Source organism: Ischnura elegans, chromosome 7 (assembly GCF_921293095.1).
Source record: "Ischnura elegans chromosome 7, ioIscEleg1.1, whole genome shotgun sequence".
NCBI classification, from domain to species: Eukaryota; Metazoa; Arthropoda; class Insecta; order Odonata; family Coenagrionidae; genus Ischnura; species Ischnura elegans.
In genome coordinates, this window is record NC_060252.1 from 20,717,175 (window position 1) to 20,743,797 (window position 26,623).

At 36.3% G+C, this 26,623-nt stretch overlaps 1 protein-coding gene across 1 annotated transcript; it reads left to right on the forward strand.

Moving 5' to 3' along the window:
• The first annotated feature begins 44 nt into the window (after positions 1-44).
• Positions 45-20,611, forward strand: LOC124163100 (protein lin-9 homolog). The gene is made up of 9 exons (XM_046539902.1): positions 45-156; positions 542-741; positions 6,221-6,486; positions 8,380-8,515; positions 9,434-9,718; positions 12,359-12,682; positions 14,070-14,279; positions 14,414-14,599; positions 18,426-20,611. The coding sequence occupies exons 1-9, from the start codon at positions 138-140 to the stop codon at positions 18,618-18,620; spliced, it is 1,821 nt and encodes a 606-aa protein (XP_046395858.1). The 5' UTR covers positions 45-137; the 3' UTR covers positions 18,621-20,611.
• The last annotated feature ends 6,012 nt before the right edge of the window (positions 20,612-26,623 follow it).

Genomic DNA, 26,623 nt, shown 5'->3' on the forward strand with positions numbered 1-26,623 from the left:
AACAGTAACAATTTTTATCCAAAGAATGAGTGCATGCTTCGTTTTCGCGGTATTTTCATCACATTTCGTTTGAGTTTCCGGGTGTTAGTCGAAGTTAATCCCACAATTCCAAGCGGGAGTTCGAAGACTGCGTCAACATGGCGGACCAGCTTGAAAGTGAGTAATTGGGTTGTAAATAATAAACCTTCAGGTTAAGACACTAGACGTTAATCAAATTGCTGTTCAAGTTAGGTAGTAACATCGTTACTTAATGCTTCATATTCCGAATCTATATCAGCGTCGTTTTCAGTCTGTAGTGTTTTTAAAGTGTGTTGATTTTTTGCCAATACGATTGAGATTCGAAATGCTTAGTAACGCATATAAGGTTAATATCGGTCCTAGATAGGGAGTTTATCAATTTAAAATGAAGTTTAATGTCTCTTCTGAATTAGAGGGGAATTATCTGGAGTGTTCGTGGTTATAAATTTGAAATAAGTGTTTTGTGATTGCGGCTTACGCTATGAATGTGATGAACGTGGGCGCTATTCTTGAACTACCTCAGGTGAATCTGCAGCTGCACTGCTGACATTTAAGAATGGTGGGATCACCTACAACAGTATCAAGCAAGAAGAAGATACTTCCATCGAAATAGAAGCAGAGGAGCCAACTACCCTGGAGCCAGCAGCTCTCGGTTTGCAGAGAGTTGGAGAAGAAGTGTCTCCTAGGCCAGCCTCGGGATTGGTTCTGAATAGACGTGGAATGGTGCTTATTTATTTCATATTTTTAAAATTTAGTTCCTGTGAATGCCCATTTCATTTTCACAAGCTCCTGATTTCTGTAGCACTCCTTATGTGAAAACCATGTTATTGTTCTCTGAAGTTCTTCCTTGTACCTAATGCTTAACCGATCGCTTGTAGTTTTTGAAAGCAGAGTTCCAAAATTCTTTGTAAGTGGTATAAAGAAGGATTTCATTGAATCCTTCCGAGTATGCCTTGGTTAACAAGTTAGCTAGGTAATGTTTTATTTGCAATAATCAAGTCAAAGTCTACGAAAAAGAATTCTTGACGACTTGCTAGAATACTGGTGACGATTCCCAGGTTGGTGTTGCTCTTTGGTGTTGGGAGCGTTTTAAATTATATCCAATTTAAATTAGTGCTTGTTTGATTCAGCTTACTTTGGGAACTAGCTTATTTTCAGATTGTTTGCATCTTAACTCCCTGCATGCTATTTCGTTGCCTTCGGCGGACAATCCATCTTAGTTGTATGTCTTTCAATAGCTAGTAAGTAGGATTTTTATTGTATTTCAAATAATTGAGAAAGTATATATTTTCTTCAGTAAATTAGATAGTTTTTGGTTAGTTGGGCCTCAATTCTTTCTCACCAATGAAAGGAGAGCCTAACAATCTCTTTTCATGATCACTTGCTAAACTCTGAATTTGGCTGAGTGAAACTAATCAACCAGTAGTAGAAAACTGGGTTCTGAGATCTAGTTATTATGCTTTTGAATGTTTAAATTTTAAATTCCTGGGGATATAAGCGAGTTAAATCTTTATTGTTAGAATGATGGACAAAGGTAATAACCTGTTTAATTTCTTTGGGGAAAGTGCTGGTGTTTATGTTGAATGGTAATGTTGATTAGAAACAATGGGAATTTAACAATATTTTTGCTGCCAGAAATGTTAAATTTATGATCTGGTTAAAATCATGTAAATATTTCCTTTGTAGTCGGGGTAATATTTGTGCTGTAATGTCATTCACACAGCCAAAGTCAAATTCTTTTTTTTTCTAAGTACTGATTTTCTCCAGAGATGGGATTATCCAGTACTCAATCTTGCCCTGGTCAGGCAGTACTAAACTTGCACTAAATGTGGACAAAAGGTAGTACATGGGATCATCCATTGCTCGACCTTAAACTTGAACTGAGTGAAGCATCATATGTTGTAATGTCATCATTCAAAGAATCCTACACCATTGCTAGTCTATTAGCTGAAGTGCTTAATTTCATAATTGGTTTGGTACAAATTTGATACTTTGGTACAATCTTGATACTTCTGATCTGTTGAATTATATTGTAGAAGTGTCATGGGAAATATATGCATTACACCTCTCCATCATAGCATGGAAAATTGCTGGTGAACCTTCCAATGTCGGTGTCTAAATGATGTGCCACTGTGCTGTGCAAATTTATATCTGGACTTCAGTTCATGCCATAATAATGAATTGTACATCTTTTTAAAGGAAATTTTATTCTCAATTCTGATTTATTTTTTTTATGAATTATTCAAAAGTGATAAATAACTCCGCTCACAATAAAATTAGCCGTTTTGTCAACTTCATGAACTTTGTAACTCAACCTATGGAAAACTACTACGTGTACAACATTCATCTTCCACAATAAGTTGCAAACATTAATGTAGATTAATAAAATGGCTTATACATATTTTTAGAATGCATATTTTGTTGTAAAATAGTGAAAATGTTTAAATACTATCTAGTCCTACAGTTTTCCAACAAAATATGCATTCTAAAAATGCGAAAAAGCCAAATTATTAGCCTTCATTAATGTTTGCAACTAATTGTGGAAGATGAATGTTGTAGACGTCGCAGTTTTCCCTAGGTTGAGTTACAAACTTCATGAAGTTGACAAAACGGCTAATTTTATGGTGCCCGGAGTCATTTATTAACTCCCGTGTCTTCATTTTTTAATTTTTCATAAAACAAAAAATAAATCAGAATTGAGACTAAAATTTCCTTTAAAATGACGTATTATTCATTATTATGGCATGCACTGACGTCCAGATATAAATTTGCAAAGTACAGTGGCACATCATTTTGATGCCGACAGTAGTTCAAGTATTGTGTTATACCTCCTGGGACAGTTTCTTACGTGTTAGATTTCTTTTTGCAATCCTGTACGCCTGTGATATCCTTGGACTTGAGGTGAAGTCTTTTTAGTAGAAGCCATGGGCGTACCCAGCGTGGGGGAGGAGGGAGTAACTGCCCCCCCTCTCCTCAGAAGCAAAAGTAAATTCAAAACGAAATTTTTGAATTAATTTTCTTTAAATCTAAGTAAAGTGACAGTAGTATATAACATTTATCAAAAGTAAAAATATTTTTTCCCAAAAAATAACTAAAAACTAATAAAGGGCTGTTATTATATTCTTGAAATGTTGGTTTCATAACCATTTCTGTATTACAACTAGAACGACCACGGCTTGCCCCCCTCTAGTTTTGATCCTGGGTACACACATGGTAGAGGCTGTGTGCCTAAAGGAAACTTTGATGCAAGCATTTGACCGTAATCTTCTAATTTAAGATTAATTTTTAGAGAGGCAACATGGGAGGCATGGCTCATTCATGCTCTCCTTTTCATTTTTAGGATGGTGACATTTCCCAGCATACATTGTCTTGGAGAGTTCTTGACAGTATTTGCAAATGTAGAGCCTCTAGTAACTGCAATGAAAACTAAGTTTTAAGTAGTGGTGGTAAAAAAATTTTGGGTTGTTATGCAGCGTCAATAGTCTGTTGGCCCCAAAGTTTCCTGGCTGAGAAGAGTGTCCAAACCGTCTTCCCTTCCTTCCCAAAACAAGGCAGTTTGAAGCCCTGTTGAAGGCTGCAATTGGCTAGATAAAAACAGAGGACATTGTTTGGGAGCATCCCTTAATTACATGAGGTGTTTAGGTGGGGGAGGGGGTTAAGCCGATTCTCACCAAATCTCACATTGGGTAGAGGGGGGGGGGTGGTCCCGGCAAGTATCACATAATTTTTTTCCGCAAGAAACTGTGTAAAATTGCTATCTTAGTATTCATAAATAATTGTCTTAACTAATCTTTAGGAAAAATAATTAATTTTTTTAAATAAATACAACACAATGAAACATAGATTAGGGTATTTACACTGAAAATATGCATTTTGAACAATCTCACGTGATATTAGAGGGAGGACGGGGGTCGAGCCAAATCCCACGATGTCTCACAAATGGGTAAGGGTGGGAGGTCCAAAAATCATCAAAATCACCTCAAGTAAATAATGGACACCCCCTTATGTCTGTGTATTAGAAATTTAATGGCATCATGGTAAGGCGCAGTACACATCATTTTTGCTAAATTAGTGGAATGTGTTTTGGTTTAGCTTCAAGACTTATTGAATCCAGGAAATGGCCGTTTTCACATGGCCACACTTCTGTAGCTCATCCTCCAATGAATAGGTGAATTCCTCAGCCTGCTTTCTACATTTTTTGTAATTGAGTTTCTTATTTTACCATCACATTGTTGTTGCTGTTTCATCCATGTTGAATGAGGGCAAGCGTTACAAATGTCAGTGTTAGTAAACAGTTTGTGGAAATAATCTAGCATATACTGCGCAATTGGGGTAATTCATTATCAAATCATCTGACATTAGAAAGATTTTGCCTGCTCTGCTCACCTGCTCAACATAGATTTTGTTAGTTCTTGTATAGCCTAGTATGTATTAGTTATGTTTAATTCATTTTTTTCTTATTTTGACAGTAAATTTGATACTGTTTTGTGGGTTTTGTCTAATGTTGGAATACTAAGTTGGATTGATTTATTTCTAAGTATGCTAAATTTAACCACAAAATTCATTTATATAGATGTTTTAGGTTTTTGATAGATAGAAAGAAAAATATTTATTGTTCAGGAAAAAATCCATAAGAACAAAAATAACATTAAATTACATAAATAACTTGGGAAATTGAGGGAAAATGGGTGTTATTTAAAGTGTATAAATTGTTCTTAAGGCAGGAAACAATTTTTCATGAACTTTTGACGGTGACTTCGATATAATTTTTCCTTTCCCATAATTTTGGTTTATTGATCACTGACCATTGATGAGAAAGAGTGGTCTCTTTAAACTTAGTTCATGGATAAGTAGGGTGGGAATTTTCTCTTTTTTTAGAAATAATAGAATAAAAAAAGAATTTTATCAAATTTTAAAAGTTTGCTCTCTGCACTGTGTATGCAAGTTTTGCCCAAAAAAGCTTAGATTTTTAAACTGCATCTTCGTTTCATTACACACACTTTATGTAAACTATGTTCCTCACAGTGCTCTAAATGGCAGGCTATGCAAAATAACAGTTTATCGTCTCATTTGGACTACCTTCATAATGCTCAATCCTGATACAATTACTTATTGGCCCATTTATGGTGTAAAATTTGGTATTTCCTCTTTGGTAAAAGAAAAATGTTTGTGGAAGCATCGTGCAGGAAGTGCTTTGTTTGAGGGACAGCTTTTTCCTGAAATTTCCTAGAGGCTTGTTTGAACACTTTCAATTTTTATGGCACTTAGCATAAAGCTTCCGCAAAGCAAAGAATGTACAGATGTTTGTCTTAGGCTTTTATTTTCACTGCTGAGGTAGAAATTGTACCCCTGACTGTTGAAGGTTTTGACAAGGGCTCCTTACAAAATTCTGTGTCTATTATTGATGTATCGGCAGTAGATGTATTGGTGAGTTAGAGCATTGATACTCCCATTTTTCCACTTTTTTTTAACAGCGTGAGGCATTATAATACATTTTCTTCTGAAATATTTTTGAAAGACCTTTACATCAGTCGAAATCAACTGAAAAAATTAAAATCATGAAAGATTCATGCGTCTTTGAATGTTGTTCTAAATTGAGAGGAAAGTAAGAATATTTCCCCGGTGAGATAACTTCCTTTATTTTAACTTTTATTTAGGACTGTATTCCCAGGTGAAGCTGGCATTATGTTATGGTTACCATAGACCTTGACCCGACCTTCACAGAGTGACACTTTTGCCATTTAAAGTTTTAGGTCATAAAAGTTGAATTTTTGGCTCATTCTTTTAACTTGACAGAAAACACGGCCTTCGTACTTTGTACTAGTGTCAAAACATTCAAGCCGTGAAAACATGGCCTACGTAGGGAAATTTGAAATTTTTGTGCAGTTACTTTTGGTAGAACTAGTAGAAGGCATAATGTTCATGAAGAATATTTCCTAAATTAAAAAGAGGTATAAACTAGCAAAAATATCCCTCCACAAAAAAATTTGAGTGTATATTCAACTTTAGTTAAGTGTCTCAAAAAATAATTATTATGGATTCAATGTGTATTAATTTCAATTTGGTCAGTATGTTCTACATGGATACTGGAAAGTGCGTGACTTAAGTGTTTCAAATTAAGAGTATAGTAATGTTGCTGACGTTGGTTGTTTGTTTTGTGTAATATCTGTGGCATTAAGCTAAAGCCTGTTTGAATTTGCAGCCTGCTCGTATTCGGAAAAAGAATCGGAGGTTGTTCTTCGATGAAAACATGGTGACACCAGTGGTTGCCAGATGTTCTCCAAAGAAACCACCTGTTATGAAAGGTGCTCCAAAGAAGCCTAAGTTGGAGGTAGTTATCGAGCCAGTTGTGACATCGCCAGACAAAAAAGTGGCCCAGAAGATTGGTGTTCGTCTTAGAAACCTTCTGAAACTACCGAAAGCTCATAAATGGGTCTGCTACGAATGGTTTTATAGTAACATTGACAAGTAAGTGACCTTTTAAGAGTTTAAGCTATCTAGCTTTGCATTTGTTTAATCGGATAATTTTTTCTGTGGATGAAGTCTCAATCCATTTTAACACACATCAGCATTGGTAGTGCTGGTAGCCAGTTTAACATTTGATGTGACATGTGAGGCAAAGTCGGTATGCATGTGAAAGTCACATCGAAATACATTGTCGATGACAGCACTTGCATCTGGCCTTCCAAGTTCATATCTTGCTGCACTTGCCAGTTCCGTGCCTGTTATTCTGTGAAAACTTCCATTTGATTACAAGGCCCCTGCCAATACTCACAAGTGGGAAATAGGCCTTACAGTTTCTAATCACCTTGTAGTTTTGAAAGTTGTTTAAACGAGAACTATCCAGAAACAACGTTATTTTCTTAAAGGTGTTTTGGGTTTTAATTTTTGTGACTTTTCCAAAGCTGTTTAATCATAAGTGATATAAATTGCTGCATGTGATCTCATCTTTGGAGAATCAAAGCCATTTATGAGGTGAAAAATGTAATTCTTAAATTCACATTAGGTCAGTAAGCTTTCTGAAATGCAGATTTCAATTACCGTTTTTATCTGAATATAGGTACAACAGATTCAGGCTTGAATTGGTGGAAGTTAGACATATTTAAATAAATAAAAGTGCTATGATATTCTATTCATTTAAATATATCTGAATATAGTCCCCCTTTTTTCCAAACATTTCCGTGGTAAAAGTAGAATGGGAAATATTCCTTTGAATTTTTAAAGTTTTTTCCCAAAATTTAATCCTCCAAATTAGGGAGGGGACTGTAATTGGAAAAATACGGTATGTGATTTGTGTGTCACTAACAAGCTTCACCTAACTCAATATTCACTCTTTATCTCACATACTTCATATTCACTCAGTTTCCGACGAAGTTTTAAAACAAATTTGGATAAAAGGTGATTAAACATTGTACTTAATATGATGTGTATTTATACAGCATGGTAATATTGCAGAGGATCGTAATAGCTGCATCCATGGAAGGATGGCAGTATTTTTATGAAAACCATTAAAAGGGGGTATCAGGTTGGTGCAGTGGCTAAAGTGGCTTCACACCCCATTGCCTCAGGTTCAAATCCCTGAGGTGGCAGGGAATTCCAGACACTGCTTAATCCGTGCTTCTGTGTTGTGTGGAGGACACTTTGTGAGAAGCATCTGTCGGATGGGATGTTAAGCAATGGTCCCCTTTATGTCTTCAAAATCCCCTTAAAGCAAGCTATTTCCAATGCAGATTATCTCTCCATAACCTTCCCCCATGATGCAAATGACCTTAGCTGTTGCTCGCCTCCTCCAGGTGCTATACTCTACCATTATAAGGTTTCTGTTGGTGAATATAACTAATTCTGGATGTTTGCATTGAAATGGGTCCCAAACGGAACAAGTAAGGAAGACCACGAAGCACTGCGTGACTGGTTCTAATAAAATCCAATTTCGATACAATACTTCATGCATGTATACTTAAAGAATTAGATACTTCATAATCAAGAGAGTGAAAATCAGGTTTGATCTTTGTACACAATTATCCTCATAATAATTATATGCTCATATATGTCCAACCGTCTTCAATGGATGTATGTGGGTCTGGTCTTCGTCCTATTTTATGTTTTATCAAATGGCTGAATTGATTTCTTTGCAAACCACACTTGGTTCCACTTTGCAAAAAGCATGCAAAAGAATCATGGGTAAGGTATAAATAGTCTCCCAGCCAACCTTGGTCTGGCCCAGTATCGCTCAGCTTAGGTGAGCTTACAGGAATGAGTGTGTCAATGTGGCTAATTCCTTGCCCTTGGTTTCTACTTTTTTTTTCAAGTTTTCGTTTTGTTACTCTTCCATTATTTATTATGTTCCATTTTTATTTTCAGACCTCTTTTTGAAGGTGACAATGATTTTATGATATGCCTCAAAGAGTCATTTCCTCAGTTGAAAACGAGAAAGCTCACCCGAGTTGAATGGTGTAAAATCAGGAGGATGATGGGGAAACCAAGGCGTTGTTCACAGGTATGCTGTATGGTCGTTAAGTAATTTTAATTTCCTATTCCCTGTCATCACTGAAATTTTTATCCTAATGTGCTCTTCATGAAGATTCATTGTGCCTCCAAAATATAGTCATTTTCTTGTGTACTTGATTCTTTTAAGAGCTAAGGGCTTAGGATCTTGGAATAAGTAATTTTATTGCTGTGAAAGAGGCACGAATGAAGGTCAGATATAGGTTGGGACATGTGGAAAAAAATTGCATTAAATACCATATTATGAGATTTGGGACAATTTTTATGTGGTGGAAGTTGAAATCTCATCTTCAATGATCATAAAGTTTTTGAGGGACAACCCTGGAAAATTTCAGTCATTGATGGTAAAATATCCTCATTTTCATGTCGCAAAAACCACAGAAGTATCAAGACCCAACCAAATAGGATTTTGTGTAATTTAAAAAAATATGATACAAATTTTGGTAATAAGCATGTTTAAGGCATAGACTTCTTTAAATGAGCATGATGGAGTTCAATTGTGCCTTCAAACATCACTTTAGTAGATAAATATATTAAGTATTCATAAAATAGGAAAAAAATGATTTTAAAGATAAATGCCGAAGCCTTGATGCTATCATGTATCCCTTTCAAACTACCTAAGAAGAGTCAATGTTTCCTACAATCGTGTGCATATTCCTATTTCTGTTTGGATTGCATTTGAAAGATTTGTGAAGAAGAAAAATGATGTGCGAATTCATTCTTTGGAAAATTGGAGTATTTATTTTAAGATTTAATGTTGTAATAAAATGTATTTTAGCGAAGTTAATCTTTTATCAGTTTCTTGACTAATCAAATCTTGTTTCTTTGTTTGTTTGAATGAAATTCAACAAAATGGTTAATTGATTTCAAATACTAGATAGATTTTAACTAACATGCGTTTACCTTTCAGGCTTTTTTTGAAGAGGAGAGGAGGGAGCTGGAATTGAAACGGCAAAAGATCCGGTTGTTACAACAGCGCAAAACTTCCGATGTGAATCATTTAAGGGAAGACCTTCCAGATGAGATACCATTGCAGTTAGTGATCGGAACAAAAGTGACTGCTCGGCTCAGAAAGCCTCAGGATGGCTTATTCACGGGTAGCATTGATGCTGTTGACACTTCAGATGATACTTACAGGATCACTTTTGAACGTCCAGGCTTGGGAACACATTCAGTGCGAGACTTCGAAGTGCTGGTAATATTTTGTTGAAAAACTGTTGATTTTAATGATTTCTTGTAGTATTGAGTGTTTTTCATTTAAGAAATTTCCTAGTTAGAGGAACTAATTAACTGTCTATTTGTTCTGGGGTGAATAATACGTTTTAAATTGCGTTCCAGTTAGCTTTGATGTATGAAAGGATAGATAGACTATTATTTAATCATATATCCATGAATCTAAGGCAAGGTTTTTCCCTCCTAACTCCTGTTGTAAAGAGTGTTTGTCTTACAAGTATATATACAGGCATCCCCCGAGTTACGTATGTCTCGACTTACGTAAATCCGTACTTACGTAAGCGATAACCGTATTTAAAATGATTACGTTAATTTTCGAATGCGAGCGCGAAGAAGTAGATATTCGCTCGTACAACCTATGGTAGAAAAAATATCGAATAGTTATCGAGTTTTTTACGTGCTAAAAATAACAAAGTGACCCATTTTTGTCATTCCTCGAAGGAATTTTCATTAATTTCTGTAGAAAAATCACTTATAAATCCCAAGTCAGCAATCATCGTGAAAATTTGCAGTTCTAGCGATGGATGTGGTTGCGCTCATTCCTGTACGATACAACTTGCACAGAGTATACTTGTGCCATTGGACATTTCCATCTGTGAAATTAAAAGAAAATGAAGCTCAAGCAGAAATCTTTATTGCGGAAAAGAATTGTTTAGTACCCACGTAACGGCATTGAAATTTTGAGTGTTAGCAATGAACGCCGCAAAAAAGTTGAGAAAAAGTTGACACACGATATTAATTGCGTAATTGTTTACATTTTTCTGGCGGGAAATTTTATTAAGCTGGATTTTCTCGTTCTCTCATATTGTGTGCAACTGTAAATGAATATTGCGTCATTGAAAGCTTTTCCCCACTCACTTTGTTGCACGTTAATGACGGAGTTGGCAGAATAAAAGCTCACTTTTAATTAGCTTCGTGCATTGGAAATACTCTTCGATGTTTCTAGCGAAGTAAATATTCAAATGATGATATTTTCACGTTATTTTATTGGGATATGAGAGAATTAAAGTATGTCGTGAAAGAAAGAAAGGAAAGTGAAAGTTGAGTTTATGTGCGTGTGAATGTATCTAAGAATATAGTAATTTACTGGTATTTTTTTGTGTGTTATTTGCTCGTAATCCTAGACACTCCTCCTACGTGTATTAACTGTGGCAGTGAAACCATCAGATTCATCGATCAACGTAATATGTAAAAGGCAGAAGATATAATGATTATAGTTAGGTGCATAGACGATGCATTCTTTGGGCCCTTAGATCGCAGTATAACATAATGAATCAATTTAAGTATTCAGTTTAGTAATGTAGCGTTGAGATACCGTATTTTCCCGAATCAACACGATCGGTCAACTCTGGGAATAATATTACGCATTTTGATTGGCAATGCTCGAGATGCAACTCTCAGACTATATTAATGTTTATCGATTTTGTATCTAATAACGTAAGAATACGCGGTAGAGTTCATGAATATCGCAGTGAATTGAATGAAACTTCACCAAGAATTTACCGCGCATTTCTCCGCTGAGAATTTCACCGTGCCGATTGCAATTTCCGAAGCACTAACGCAAAGGTTCGACTTACGTAAATTTCGACTTACGCAGAGTCTGCCGGAACGCATCTTTTACGTAACTCGGGGGATGCCTGTATGCAAAATTCTTGACTTCAAATGTAAGTTACCTAATCTATTGCGAGTTGCATGATGTAAAATATGGATATCCGAGTTTGCTGCCTAATAGCTTTGCAACAAAAACAAACATTAAAAATAGCAGCACCATAATTTAAAGTATTTCATTTTATGTTTATAAAAATGGCTTTCAATCAGATGTCGTTCGCACTTCCGTGAATTCCAAAAATTCATCTGTGTTACCCTTTTTTTGGCTTAGCAAATCGCCCATGTTTTAATTGTCACCACAGTACTTCTTGTGACTTGGTAGTAATGCCATAAATACATATAATTTGGAGAACTTAATTTCATAATTGGCCATGAGTTAGAGATTATCATCATTTTTCAAAATTAAATTTTTTTCCTGGTGGAGCTCCAAGAAGAGTGTTTTTTCTCATTTTTCTTACAGTACTGATTTGATAGATAAGAGGGATTTTTGGGGCTGGATTAATGTTAGCTCTTCTTTCAGATTTCTCTCATGTTATTTTATGGAAATGGACATGTTTCAAGTAAGCAATGAGACGAAAAAACCCTTAAAAAGAGCCAACAATGAACTTATTTTTTCATCGTAGCCTAATTAATTTTCATCGTAAACATTTTAGATTAATAGTAAATGAAATGTAATTTTTGGGGGATGATTGAGTTGATTGGTGAATACATTGCCTTTCATGCATTCCTTTCATATTTAAACTCATCAAATTCACCTGGGAATACTGTTCGTGATTTTCATTCTAGTCAAAAATTTACTTTGACATTTAATGATCAAATTCACATTATTGTCCGTAACTATCTTTGACAAGTCATGCCCGTCATTGCATCTTGATATTTTTCATTTATTTGTTTGTAATTTGCAGTTCCTTTATAATTTTTCTGGTATGGTTAGTTTTCAGTGTTATTCAGCTTGATGTAGTCATCTTAAGTGCTTCTATGTATTCTTTTGCAGTCAAATGAACCTCCAGAGACGATATTAGTTTCCAGTTTTGCACAGAAATTCAGACCGCGACAAATAACTCCATATTCACCACGACTGCCTTCAACTTCAAGCAGCGGCCCAGTGCTGGCAGCATCTATGGATGCATCATCGGCAGCATCGTCTCCAGCCAGTCACCTCCATAGCACCAACGATCCCTTATTGACGGGGCCACTTCCAGTGACATCGCCCACTACCAAAGCCATTGCACCTGCTGCTCAGGTCTGTCTGAAAAACAGGGAGCTTCCTGCCGAAGGAACTCTGGGAGGATTTCCAGTGCCGTTCCTGGAGATGATTGTGAGTCTTTCTCTGCTCTACTTGAATCTTGTTTGAGCTATCTAAGGGTGATGGAAATGCTACGATTATGTCAGTCTATTTTCTTGTGGATTCCTACCATTTCAATGAAAGAAAAGAATAATGTAAACATTTGTTCCGCAAATGTAACTAGTATTTTAAGTGTGACGATGCTGGTTACCTCATCCTTGTAGTAAGTTGGCTATGTGTTTCTGTTGGGGATTTAGTTGATGGGGATAATCTAAATAGCTTGCATGAACATGCTATCTGTCTTTGATAATGATTTTTTTTTTTTTTAATTTTGATAATTTTATTTGTAAGGAGGGCTCTGGGTTTTCTGCTTCCATTCTCTTTGTGTTATCGGAGGAAATAAAAAGGATTGTTTAAATTATAGATTTTTAAGAAACCCATTATTTGAAGTTAAATAGAAATGTACAGAGAAAGCCTCAACCAAATCGCTTTAATATTAAAATTACTTTTGTCTGCTACTATTCAATATTGTCTTAATTGAATAAAAAATTTCTTAGCTTTGTATATGATGGTAAGTTGACAGGTGAAAATGTGTAAATAAGTTTTCATATTCACTGTATGATTTGAATTTCGTTTTTCAATATAACTGTCCTTAAGGAAAGAATATAAAGATGAAATATTTAGTTGTATACTTCAAATATTGATTTTGGGCGGGAACAATCATTATCTATGTACTTAATTAATCAAATGGAATAGAATTAAGGTTGTTCTGTTTCCTTCTGGTGGTTGTCAAGAATTGTAGTTAACATTTTCTGAAGAAGCTTTTCTTTTTAACCTTTACCTTGTTGTGATAAAAGATTAGAACTTAGGTGTACATTTATGGTAAAAACTCTTCAGCTTTTCCTTTTCAATTATATATTAACCCTTTTACTGCCAGCCCATTTCAGGTGGGATGTACGAAGACTGTCAAGGCTACTTTCCGGAAATCGCAAGATTTCCAGTATTAGAGTTTTTCAGCCACTTAATTTTATTATTTATGGTGAAACCATCTTAGTAAGCTGCAGAGATAAAGTACTAATGTATAAATGAGACGGCAGCCATTGAAAAGGCCACAATCACTAAATATAAAAAGTCAAATAAGTGTTGAAAATAATGAAAGTATAAGGTATAGTGAAACAGTTAACCCTGAATATTGAACTTATAAAAGCATAGTCCTAAATGACCTGTTGATATTCATAAAAAAATTATGTCAGTGTTGTTTTCAATTGATTGTGTTGTTCTTTTTATCTTAACAAATAATTCATTTGTATTTATGTGATGAAAACTCCTTTTCTCTAGTAAGTATTAACTCAGGCCTCCCTGATAAAACTGCAAAAACTTAATATGATTTGGTGGCTGTAATACTTTTTTTAATCTACAGGTACGGCTCTCTAAAATATTAACCGTTAAGAAGGAGAAAATCACTCAGTTGAGAGAAATGAACAGTGAAGCCGAACGGATGAAATCATATGGGGCTGTAATTTTGCCAGAGGATTTCCAGCAACGATACGCAGGAATTGTCATTGAACTTGATCATCTGAATCGAGATTTGAAAGGCTATCTGAAGGGTGTACAACATTACTGTCAAGAGGTTAGTTTGAAATACATTTTTCAGGCTGGTGTTTGCTCTCCGGTAAGAGATTCATTGTACCATCGAGCTGGAATGTTGCTCATTTGTGCAGACAATTTGTATTGATATATTTTCTCCCTTTTTATGAATAACAGGTTGCTCCAGAGCCAAGTTTGGCTGCAATGCTTGCACCGTCACGACTGCGTGAGCGTTGTCGAGATCAGGCAAGCGACATAGTTCAAAGGTTTGCCAAACCTCTTGATCAAGTCAAATCCCCTGGGATCGACAGATCCATCTATTCTCTCATCACTGATCTCACGTCTCTGATGCTGCAAGTTAAGGTAATAATACTGATTTTTATATGTTCTAGGACCTAAAAGAGGCTATATAAGACAGACCACAACAGATACAATGGTTTAATAAATAATACACTTATGGTTTCTAATTATATTTATTATAGATCTTATGGTAAACAGTAAATATGTGATAGAATATACAGTCCTCATGTATCTCTGATACACTATTTGATAGAGAGATTATTAATGAAGGACACGTTCCATGTTTGAATGGAATAAAAAAAGTTTGTATTTGGATACAGTGCAACCTCGATAAAACGTGATCCCAAGGTGCTCAAATAAAAACTCACTAGAGTGAATTGTGGCTGTACTGTAGGTGGAGCAAACAATAGCCAATAAACCTACTTAACACTTATATAGGAATAGGATTGTTGTGGCAACGGAGATATTCTATCCAAGAAACTTAAGCATTAATACAGAAGAAAGGCAATGTTTTTTGCATCACTGAATTTAATTGCCTTAATAACAAACTAGCCATTCAATTTATAAGTGCTATAATGAGTAAAAATCATGCAAAGCATTGCTTTGTCAATCATTATCCCAGAACACCACCGATGAAGCTCGGTGTAGCCTTGCAGTAAAATGCAATTATCCTGGTGCTATTGTGTTCGATTTAATTATTTTTACGAATGGATAATCCGTAGCACAGATAATCAAGTGTTTACTGTTGTTTTAAATTTTAGTATTGAGTCCCTGCAGCATTATTACATTCTACATTGCTCTTGACATGGCAATACACTTTCACCTTTCCTTCAATTGTTCATTTTCTTTGTCATTCTTCGATCCCCTTGGTGTTGCTTCAACAGTGCAACCTCAATATAACAAGACCCCACGGTGCTCAAATAAACACTTGCTATAGCGAATTGTCACTTTACCGGAGATGGAGCAAATAATAGGCAATGAATACAGTGGAAGCCCCTTATAACGAGTACGGGATATAGCGACAAGCTCGAATTAGCGACAGCTACCCAAGGAACCATTTTAAACCCTATGATTTAAATGTAAAATAAATTCGTATTAGCGATAATGGCTCGATTCCTCTCTTGCGCCATTCGTAATTACGACAGGTTGACTTTTTGACCACGTGCCACATCTCTGGAATTCAATGCTTTTAAAACAGCATTTTTTCCGCCAACGTCGACGTCTACATGTTCCGTATTCTCCTATTCTTCTTTCCTTAATAAATTTCTCGAGTACACATTTCATTGCTCTTTTGTCATCTCCCTCCCGCGCCTCCGCAGTGAGGTTAATAATTATTCCACCCGTCTGCTAGCACCATGGTTGGTAAACGCAAGTCCTTGGATTTAAAAACCAAAATGAGAATTATTGCAGATTGTAGAAGTGGAGAGTGTTCAAAGAGTGAAATAGCGAGGCGATTTGGAATTAATACACCGACATTGTTCACTATTTTAAAGAAAAAAGAACAAATTGGTTCGGCAGTGCTTAAAGAAGGGCGTCCAAGCACTCAAAAACACCTGCGGCCCGGAGAGCATCCGCAGCTAGAAACTGCTCTTTTCTCATGGTTTTGCCAGCAAAGAGCCGCAGGGATTCCTATCACCGGCCCAATGATGAAGGCCAAAGCTGAGTATTTGTGTGAGAGGCTTGGTGAAGACAATTTTCAGTGCTCGGATGGATGGTTTGCACGATTTAAAAATAGGAAGGGGATATCCCTTCACAAACTATCCGGTGAATCATCAAGTGTTGACGTTAATGCTGTGGAAGGCTGGGCTCCGGTCCTTAAAGACTATTTGGACAATTACAGCCCCTGCGATATTTACAACGTGGATGAGACGGGCATATATTTTAACCTTCTCCCGGACAAAACTCTCACCACTCAAACGGACCCCTGCGAAGGAGGGAAGAAAAGTAAAGACCGCGTAACTGTTCTTTTATGCGCCAATATGGATGGTTCAGATAAGTTAAAACCGTTCGTGGTGGGGAAATCCGCCCATCCCCGATGTTTTAAGGGAGTTAAAACTCTCCCTTGCACTTACGAAGCAAATAAAAATGCTTGGATGACGGCTGCTATCTTCACGCAGTGGTTACGAGCGTTTGATGCCAGGATTGGTGGAAGGAATAAAAAAGTACTATTATTCATTGACAATTGCCCAGCCCACCCACCAATAGAACTAAGAAACGTTAAAATTGTGTTATTGCCGCCTAACACTACGAGCGTTCTTCAGTTCCAGTCGGCATTCCTATCAAAAAGTGTGCGCTACTGCCGCTAGAGGTCTCTACGTCCGCTGATATTGCGTCTGATTGCGTGAATCTCTACGAAACATAAATATTGCTAACAGACAGACAAAGAGTGGACTTCATTTATCATTTGTCCTTCTATTTATTTGAAACAGTTTTTCACCCTTTCCACCGAAGATAATTGATACGACTAATATGCTTTTAGATGCCGTAATGCTGTTCGGTTTCATGATTCCGTTAGCATTTGAGTCGGCTGTTTTGAAACACGATAGTAAACCATTCATACAGGCAGACTTGAAGCATAAGAAGATTACTTCCACATTCATTCCGCCGTTAACCTGAAAAAGATAGAATTGCAATGCTCATGTGGAACCCTAAAATTTTATCATGCCCCTTTCGTCACCCAATTGCAGCAGCCACCCATCATTTTCATTACTACTCGGAAAGATAGAAGGTATGAATTTTTTAACAGACTCCGAAGTTTTAGCATTTAATAGTCTGATGCATAGCCATAACTGGTAGTTATGACATGTTTATTTGGAGCATCCAAGAAATAAGGATAATAACAGCTCATAATGCACAGTTCAGTACGAGTGAGTCTGAAGCTGGGACTTTTAAAATCGACTTCTTAATGCCTCGGCATATAGCATCCTGCATAATTACATATGATTTGATCATAGATTGCATGTGAATATGATCATTAGGGAATTAAATGTTCAAAATAATGATTTAAAACTGCTATCATGCTGCAATTTTCGCCTCTCGGCAGAAACACCGCCTGATGAGTGATTTTTTTGTGACGATGTAATTGCATTCGGTAACAACGACAGCTCACTATAGCGACAGATTTCTCTGTTCCCAACAGCTGTCGTTATAAGGGGCTTCCACTGTATATGTATTGTCAAAACTTATGTAGGAACAGGATTGGTGCGGCAACGGAGACATTCTATCCTATGAGACATATTTTGGGTCTAAACTGTTTGGATGACATTGTACCTATGGATTACTTTAATAATCAACCTTATAATCTTTCATTCATGTGCTTTGTGAGATAACTGATCATCTCTATGGTGTCACATTCTTCCATCTCAGCAAGTGTAATCTGTACTGACATCTTCAATCTGGTGAATCTTAGTTGCCCGCTATGACATAAAATTTTCATGAATCCCTTCTTAAAGGAAGCTAGTGATGCAAAAATTGTAACTTGAATCTGGTCAGTTAAGAGTGCCAGTTTTCCAATACAGCCATAGAAAATAGGAACAGAGCATAGTTGGTGCGACAAGAATTGGTAAATGATCCATTGTAAAGTATTTGGTGTGCTGTTAACCCTTTCGCTGCTGTGAACGTGCCTTTACATCCTCTGTGACGTATGCTCAGTGCTTTTGCTGCATGTGACGGGTAGGTTTCCCGATGGTGGGCCGCAGCGAAAGGGTTGATCCACGTGCAAAGAAAGAAAATGCTTGGATGATTGCAATCTATGTTGTTTCTGTCAAGTTCAATGATTTTAAAAGTTTCAGAATCACATATCTATGAAATCTTGTAATTTCTTTTGTTGGAAATATTAATTTAGATGCAATCCTGCTGTATTTATGCTGTAACTTTTTCTCTTTTGTAGAATTTAGCAGATGCTGACCGTAGTGCCTATGAAATGAAGGTTCTCCAAGGGTCTTTGGATGAAATTAGAGAAAAGCTGAAGCCCGAAAACCAACAATGCTTTCAGAATTGTGTGGAGGTTCATTTACAACACATACAAACTGGATTTGGTCAGATGGGATCGTTGAACCATTCATTCAGTGCTCAGAAGACATAGCAGTGTTATTCCAGTGGTTAAGGCCATTTTTTTATAATTGTGGTCATAGATACATAGTTACTCAAAGTGTCAGGACTAATTGGTGTTGTGGCTGAAGCGTGTAGCAGTGATTGATTGAGTGGTATGGAGTTCTCTCAAAATCCTGTGTGCCTGAACGTTATGTGAGCTTTGAGTGGTATGGTCTCTGTTGAAGCCGAATCAACTTACGTCACCATCTTGTTTCCCTTTTTTTGTGTACAGAAATAAGTGTGGTGTGGATTTTTGAACGTTTTGTGATGTCTCTATGGTACAATTGTGGGTCGTGTATGGTAATTTCAAGTAACAAATTGTATATTGAAAGGTTGCATATTTCATATATTTGCTGGAAAGCAAATGATTTGTTACAGCATATCATTACCTCTTATTAAGATTTTTTAAGTTATCACTAGCTAGCATTTTGAGAAATATTTTAATCGCGAATTTACATGTTAACTGGGTATCTTGTTGAAACACTTTTAATAACGGAAAACCTAGTTAGGTACCGTAATTATTATTTAATTCTTCCTATGTGCGAGCTGCATAATTTATGCATTCAGTAAACTTAAGTTTATGAGTTGTCTTATGAAAGGAATAAACTAACAAAAGAAGTTCTACGAGATGTACTGGTACTTATCTGGTATTTTTTCAATTAAAGCAATCAGCTTATATTATCGACTATATTTTTATGGTATCCAAAAGCTTTTAACCAGTTATACGATTGTCATGTTGGTAATTACTATGTTACTATGTATTTGAGTGAAAGTTGTGCAATAAGAGATGTTTTGCTAGGAAAAATTGGAAGCTAGCAATGGTAAATACCAACAGGTTGGAGTAAATAATGGAAGGGGTTTGAGTCACATAATTTTTCTATGCTGTAAACAAGGATATATTTTTGTCTATCAGATCAATACAAATATATTTGTAAATTACTTGTTAATTTGTGTATATGAGAGGCATTATTATGGTTTGTCCTTCAATTTTTATAAGAACATTTTTGTTATGATATAGTACAATGAATAGCTGTAGACTGTTTTATGTGCCAAAACTTAATTTTGATGGTTCTGTTTGTAGCACTGTACAAGGCCTTGGAATGTGTGTTAATTGTAGGATCAATGTAAATAATGTAAATGTAAATATCTTCTACGCTGTAGGTCTATTGTTTGATGGTGCGACCTTTTCTTAATCACTTATATCATACATTAAACTAGCTTATTAATGTAGGAGAGGAATACTGTATGTAAACATTTTGTGTAAACTCACACTAATTCTATTTGGTAAGGCCTTTAATTATTCTGGTTATTATGCTGCTTGGGCTTCCTAAATTTATTCTTCTTTGAACTTGATGTGCGTTTGTCTTGAAAATGCACACTTTCTTTGCCTATATTTTTGGTAGCCAGTCAAAGATTTATCTGGGTTGGGCAGAAGTGCAGCAGAACTTTTTTTAGGAAACCCTTCAGTACAACACAGTGGAGTAGTCAGACTTTTAAAAGGACAAGGATGCTAGTAAACTGCCTAAAAGGTGGCAATTTTTTAGGATCCTTGAAGAATTAATGTATTTCACTGGCTAAACCATAAATATTGCTGTAGCTTTTGTAATTGTTTCTTTATTATAAATAAGGGTCGAACTGAGAGATATACCCTTGTTAAGTCTAGTCTAATTTTGTGAAATGATAGATTATTTTACTTTGGCTGAGCACGGTTTATATTAATAGGGTTAAGTATTAGTATTTTTGGTTAATTTAAATGAACTCATTCGATAAAAAAATTTTGAATGATATTTGCTTATGCAATTGTTTGTAGAGTGCAAACTAAGTTTGTTTGATATAGAGCCAGCCAGTTAATGTTATGATACCTTTTGAAAAATAGGACAAAATGGCATTTGTTTTGGTTTGAAAGGGACTCTCTGTACATACTGTGCTCTCACTGTGTAATCATGGGGATTAAGCTTTTTATTAAATATTATTTGTAACATATTGTGCTGCACACAGCATTTTTCTTGAATGAAGGTTTATTTTACTTGATGTAAAAGAAGTATATTTGGGTCCTGGTCTTGGAAGTTATTTTTAGGAATTAACATGTGCTTATGAAGAATTGGGGGTGTCAAGATATGTTGTGCGTTTCTTGATGTAGCAGAGTGTTGATCAGATTCAGCCAACCATTCATCTTTTAGATAGGGTTTTTCTTAGTTACGTGCGAGAAAAACTTTTGATTTATGATTGAAGGCTTTTCTGTAAATCAGTATTACTTTTTGCTTCATCAATGGAACGTTCAAATGTTATTTAAGACCCAAATAGGGGTAAAATTAAGGGTCATGGTGATGCGCTGTAGAGATGAAACTTAGGGTGCTTGAATAAAGTATTGAAGCACTTCTCTCTCCATTAAAGGTGGAGTGATATATCTGCCAAGTCATGCATGTGTTTGCTTTTACTGTTCAATTGGTTTTTTACTAAAGTAATTCTTTTTGTTTTTTTCTGTAGAAAGCAGATATAAAAAATTGGAAAATCTTGAGTTACACGAAGAGGTAGTAGTTAAGAAGGGTTTGTCAAATGCTTAATTTTTCTTGCAAGGGGAGGTAGGCATCCAAAATGGCCTTTTATGTGCCTACATATTACTTAAACACTCCCTTGGTGAAACAGCTCATTGCAGCCAGCATTTCAACCCTTGAGTCATGAGTGAGCTGAGAAGATTTGAAGAGCAATGGGAGTTTTCCCTCATGTTTCTGAGAATTGGCCAATGGCTAATTTTAATTGTGGGATATATATTACCAATCTTAGGTCTATCATTATCTTCTACATTCTCTGGAGTTGCCTACAGTAGTAACATTTAAGCTTAGGTGATACCATGGTCTCACTGGCTCAAAAAAATCATCCCTAAAAGGCTGTTGACAGACCCAAGGCACACGTAAGACTCACGGTTTGGAAAGTGAGAAGTCTCAAATGAAATTCCTCCTTCCCAGTCCGTATTGAATGGCCTCCTTAATAATGGGGTTCCATTACTCAGGGCAGTCAGCTATTCTCAACAAAATTATCGGAGCGGTCCTTTGTGGTGCCCTTTTCAGCACTGGTGTATTTTTCCATTTTTACCTGATGTGAGGCGGCATTGCTGCCCCTCCATTTTTATTTTGATAGTCTCATTCGTTTAAGCTCATGTGATACCTTCGTCTTTGACATTGTTCCTTGTGCTTGGTTATTACCAGCCAGGGAAACAAAAATCAGGACGAAGTCATTGGAATATTAAGGAAATTTGGTTACGGTCAGGACAAGGCTTCCGAGGAACAGATAAAAGATGAAAGTAGTCGTTACGTATTTGGGGTGTTGCTGTGTACAAGTGGCAAGGTAGGAATTAATTTTTCTCCCTGGATGGGCGGTAAGGTTATCACCAACTTGGCCCTACTTGACTTTATTGCTGCTACCATTACTGCTCGACACTATTTCACAATATACATACCTTGCTGCATTTTTCTAATAAAAACCCCTTATAAAACTTCTCTGCCATCCATATGAAGTCCGAGAAATTGATAATGGAAAGATTATATGAACCCTGAATTGGAGTATACCCACCCGGAGAATTCCTGGAAGCCGGTGAATTTAAGTTTTGAATCTGTGATATAATCTGATAATGCATACGTATAATCACATCCTAACAGAGACACATGGTTACACTTTTATATGAAATAATCACTTTTTCTAAAAGTTGTACATATCTATTTCTTAAGCACATTTTCCATCAGCACCTCAATTGCAATGGGAACATGGGTTGGCTGTTGTGTGTCAGCAATTTTTCAATATCTGGCAATGTTTTCTTTTCTGGCCCGTTGGTATCATAGTTAGTACATAGCTCGAGGGAAGATAAGGGTTCAGTTTCATTCCTCATCCCCACAATTGCTTCTTCTAGTTTTTGAATCACCCTTTTCCTACCAATGTTGGTTGCTATTTGACACTACATGCTTCATGTAACACCCAACTGTTAATCCAAGTCAGGTCCAAAATGTCAAAAAAATAACCATTGACTACATATTGCAGAGCACTTCCTGCAAGTGTTATCCAGGATATTGACTCCTACTTCATTTTTGTTGTAAAATTATCCCTTAACTGGCAGGGATGGTCTGGCCAGGTTGGATGGTCGTTAATCACCCAGGGTCCCATGCTTGGGGGACCCCTACAACTCTTGAGTCTTTGAGAGCATGAAATGCATCTACATATGTTGTAGCTTTGGTGGCAATCCCTGCAGCCGTATGGAAAACACTAGAGAGAGACTTAAAAAGATTCATAGCTCTGTATTTTGCCATTGGCATTGAGTTAACGACAGGTAGCAGGACTATGTTTTTATTAGAATGGGCCTAACCCAAGTAACATTTTTGGTTGGCCCTCTGTTGGCAGATGGGACACAGCGGTTGGCCCATGGTATGATTTGGCCACCTCGCCAACCGTATCCCAACCAACGATTCCCCAACGATGGGCCAACAGAGCATTACAGTCAGGCCTTCGTATTCCCAACCAGAGGCCAACCCCTCTCCAACGATACACCGTTAGCCCTTTTAAATTCTGCCATCCGTTTCCCAACAAAAGCTATATTTTACTGGCATTACTCATTTTTATAGAATGAAAGTTAAATTAATTTACCTTCTCACTTGATATGATACCGGTAGATAGAATCTTTACCTTTAACTCCCTATAAATCAAAATGAAATTAAATACATTAACAATCAATGCTATAGGACAAAGTAAGGTTACAGTGGTTAAAAGTCGAAAACAAAAAATCAATATCAGTTCAGAAGGTCCCTAACTTTTATTTTCACAAATTAGGACAATTTTTATTAGGACAAAATTAGGAAAATTTCAACAGCACCTTTCCATATTACAATATGGCACACACAAAAACTGTCCATCTTCTTTGTAGGGCAACAAAACACACTTAGATAAAATCTGGGTGGACTGCAATTTGCATCCAGGTACTAATTTTTTTACTACAAATATACCAATGGTACCACTTCTAAGAGGTAATTCAAAGAAATCCTCCTTAATTTCAAACATGTCACACTGCAAGATGTACACCCCTGAGTTATTTGATTCAATTGCCTTCACAATTCCTATTCTCTGGTCTTCGGTAACGAAATTGTTAAGTTTAGTCCATTTTACTTAATTGGATTAATAAGTGCAAGATTTAGGGATATTAATAGGAATCACAGAAACACTGATTGAGTATAATAGTTGATGTATTTTCCATAAAATAATAATTGTGCAGTTGTTAGTTAGGTTTACTCCTACAAATTCAATCTCATTCTCTTCAGAGAGGACTAAATCACTCACTTTTGTCCATTGAAACACTGTTTTCATTAAAACTTCCACTTATACTAGATATACCACAATCTGAAAAAATATACATATCAATCTATCTAAATTAATGATGAAAAGTTTAAAATTCCACGAAACTATCTGTTTAAAGTAACATGATTTTAGGAATGCCAGTTTTGTGAGACTTACCAAATGAGGTCAATGCCTTATTTTTGTTAGAAGCACTCGACTTGTTTTATTTAACTGCTATCACAAAGACAAAGCCCTTGCAACCAAACAAGTCTTGGTTGTTAGGTTGCTAGGGAAACATGTGAACCGTATCCTGCAACGTATGCAATCGAGGTATACATCGTGCTTATTCACGGCCCATATCGAACTTCCATCGGTTAAGTTATTAGACTCGAAACAGACAGATCTTATAAGTCTACAATTTTTCATGTGCCCTCCGGGACATATATACTACAAGTCGCATTAAAGAAGCCTCCGCTTCTTGGAACCATTTATGTCAAATACCATGCTGAAAACACCAGAAAATTAGCAGAAGATTACCTACTTAAAAAAGAGTTATACATAATTTCCAAAAATTATCTTATAATATATTCTTAAAAAATTAACTTAAAATAATTATTCTGCCTGCACATAGTCGGTAGCACTGACTGTCAAAGCAAGCGATCTTATGCCATCCCTATTTTTTAATGAATAGATGCTACCAATCCGATAATCATTTGATATGATAAATCGATTACAATGGACTTTCGCCCATCTCTACGTTGAAGATCTTGTCGGAATTTTGTTTGCAGCTCTCATGGCGGAAATTGAGGAAATGGTATGACGTCCCAACGGTGGCCCAATGATAATCTATTTCGTAGGGCCATCGTTGGGGATTTCCGTTGGGCCAACAGCATAAACCGTTTCGTTGGGCCGACGAACAATATCTGCATTGGGCCAACAGCGGAATTTGGTAGGCATATCCACCCACAATGAGCCAACCGTGACTACGGTTCCCCAACCGAGGCCTAACGGTCAATGTTACTTGGGAAGTTACCCCAATTCAAGATAACTTTGGCCCAAATTAAAAAAAAAAATATTGATCAATAAAAGATAGCCTTAAATTGAAGACACAAGATCTGACAATAATTTTAACCTCTGTAAAAACATTTTTTATGAATGTTAATGCTTGTATCCAAGGAATCATGAAAAGTTTAGGAGGACTATGTTACACTAAAGTTGATGGTACAAAATATAGTATACATAAATATCTTGTATTTCTACATACAAAAATCAAAAACATTATTGTGACCAGTGGTCAGTTTATATCAGGTATCTAGCCTACATGGAAGAGGAAGGCTTTATAGGATATGGTAGTGAGGTCAGCTGCGATCCATGGGCAAATCACAGCAAAGGTGGAGGAGAGAAAGATGGGAGTGGTAAAAGTGAGGATGATAAGGTGAATGAACTGAGAGTTGTAGGAAATAAATATTAAGCCACCCATATTAACCAGAATAATTTTCAAATCCTTCTCTGTTTCTGCTATGACAGCTATGTCATCGACAAATCTTAGCATACTAATTTTTTCTCCATGGATATTCACTCCCGAGGCCTTTTCTTTGATTTCATTAATGGCATTCTTGATGTAAACGTTGAAAATTCCAGGTGACAAAGCACACCTTGTCTCTCAACTTTCCTAATTCTTGCTTCTTCACAGCTGGGCCCTGATTTTATCACCACTCCTTGGTTTTTGTATAAACTGTGGATGGTTCTTCTGTCATTGTAAAGAACTCCAAATTCCATTTAGGATTCCAAGCATTGTGTTCCAATGCATATCAAAAACCTTTCAGTCCACAAATGCAACAAACATTGTCTTGTTCTTTTCCATTCTATTCTCAATGAGCAGCCTAAGGGCCAATATTGCTTCCTTTGTGCCTTTTCTTTTTCTGAATCCGAAGCGATCCTCATCCATATACTCGTCTGCTCTTCGCTCAATTCAGATGCATGGTGTTCAAAGTGGGACTGCTGGGTAGGAAGTTAAAGGAGTGTAGTTTGAGGTGATGTGAGCGCTGTGGCATATGCTAAACTATCTCTACATATAAAAGAGGATGTCTTTTTGTCTGTCCACTATTGTTTTCCTTGCGGCTGCAGGTATTACCACCAAAGCTACAACATAGGTGTATTTCATGCTTTTGAATCCCATAGTGCTACTTTTGGTTGCAACCAGTGTGTCCTTTGCATCTTTTTCTCATTATTGTTTGTTATGTCACACCATACAACTTCTGCAGTTGGATATCCTGCTGGGTAGGCACATCTCTTGACACTCTCATAGGGGGAAAACTCGAAGAATACTCCACTTACCTAGTAATCCTCTCGGAGCAAACCTTTTTACTGGAATATGCCATTCCACGAAATTTTTGGTCTATGTATATGATATGGAAAACCCGCAGGAGATGCAGGGGGCCTCCCCCAAAACATTTTTAAGATAAATGGTTGTGAGTTCACGGCCTTTTGAGGGCAGTAGCGGATGCAGAGAACACTCAAGGGGGGGTGCAAAAGATATCTTGAGCTACCTTTACTTTCAGCATGATGAAAAATAATCAAGTTATATATAATATAATATATAAATAAGCAAAGGTTAAGAAAGTTTCATTTAAAATGATTATACACCTCTACAAGATAATGCCATCTTATGATATAAAA

Excerpts from the sequence above, each read along its gene's own strand:
- LOC124163100 (XM_046539902.1), top strand. Across the intron at positions 742-6,220 it reads TTCTGAATAGACGTGGAATG|CCTGCTCGTATTCGGAAAAA; the intron begins GTGCTTATTTAT and ends TTGAATTTGCAG. Across the intron at positions 8,516-9,433 it reads AACCAAGGCGTTGTTCACAG|GCTTTTTTTGAAGAGGAGAG; the intron begins GTATGCTGTATG and ends TTTACCTTTCAG.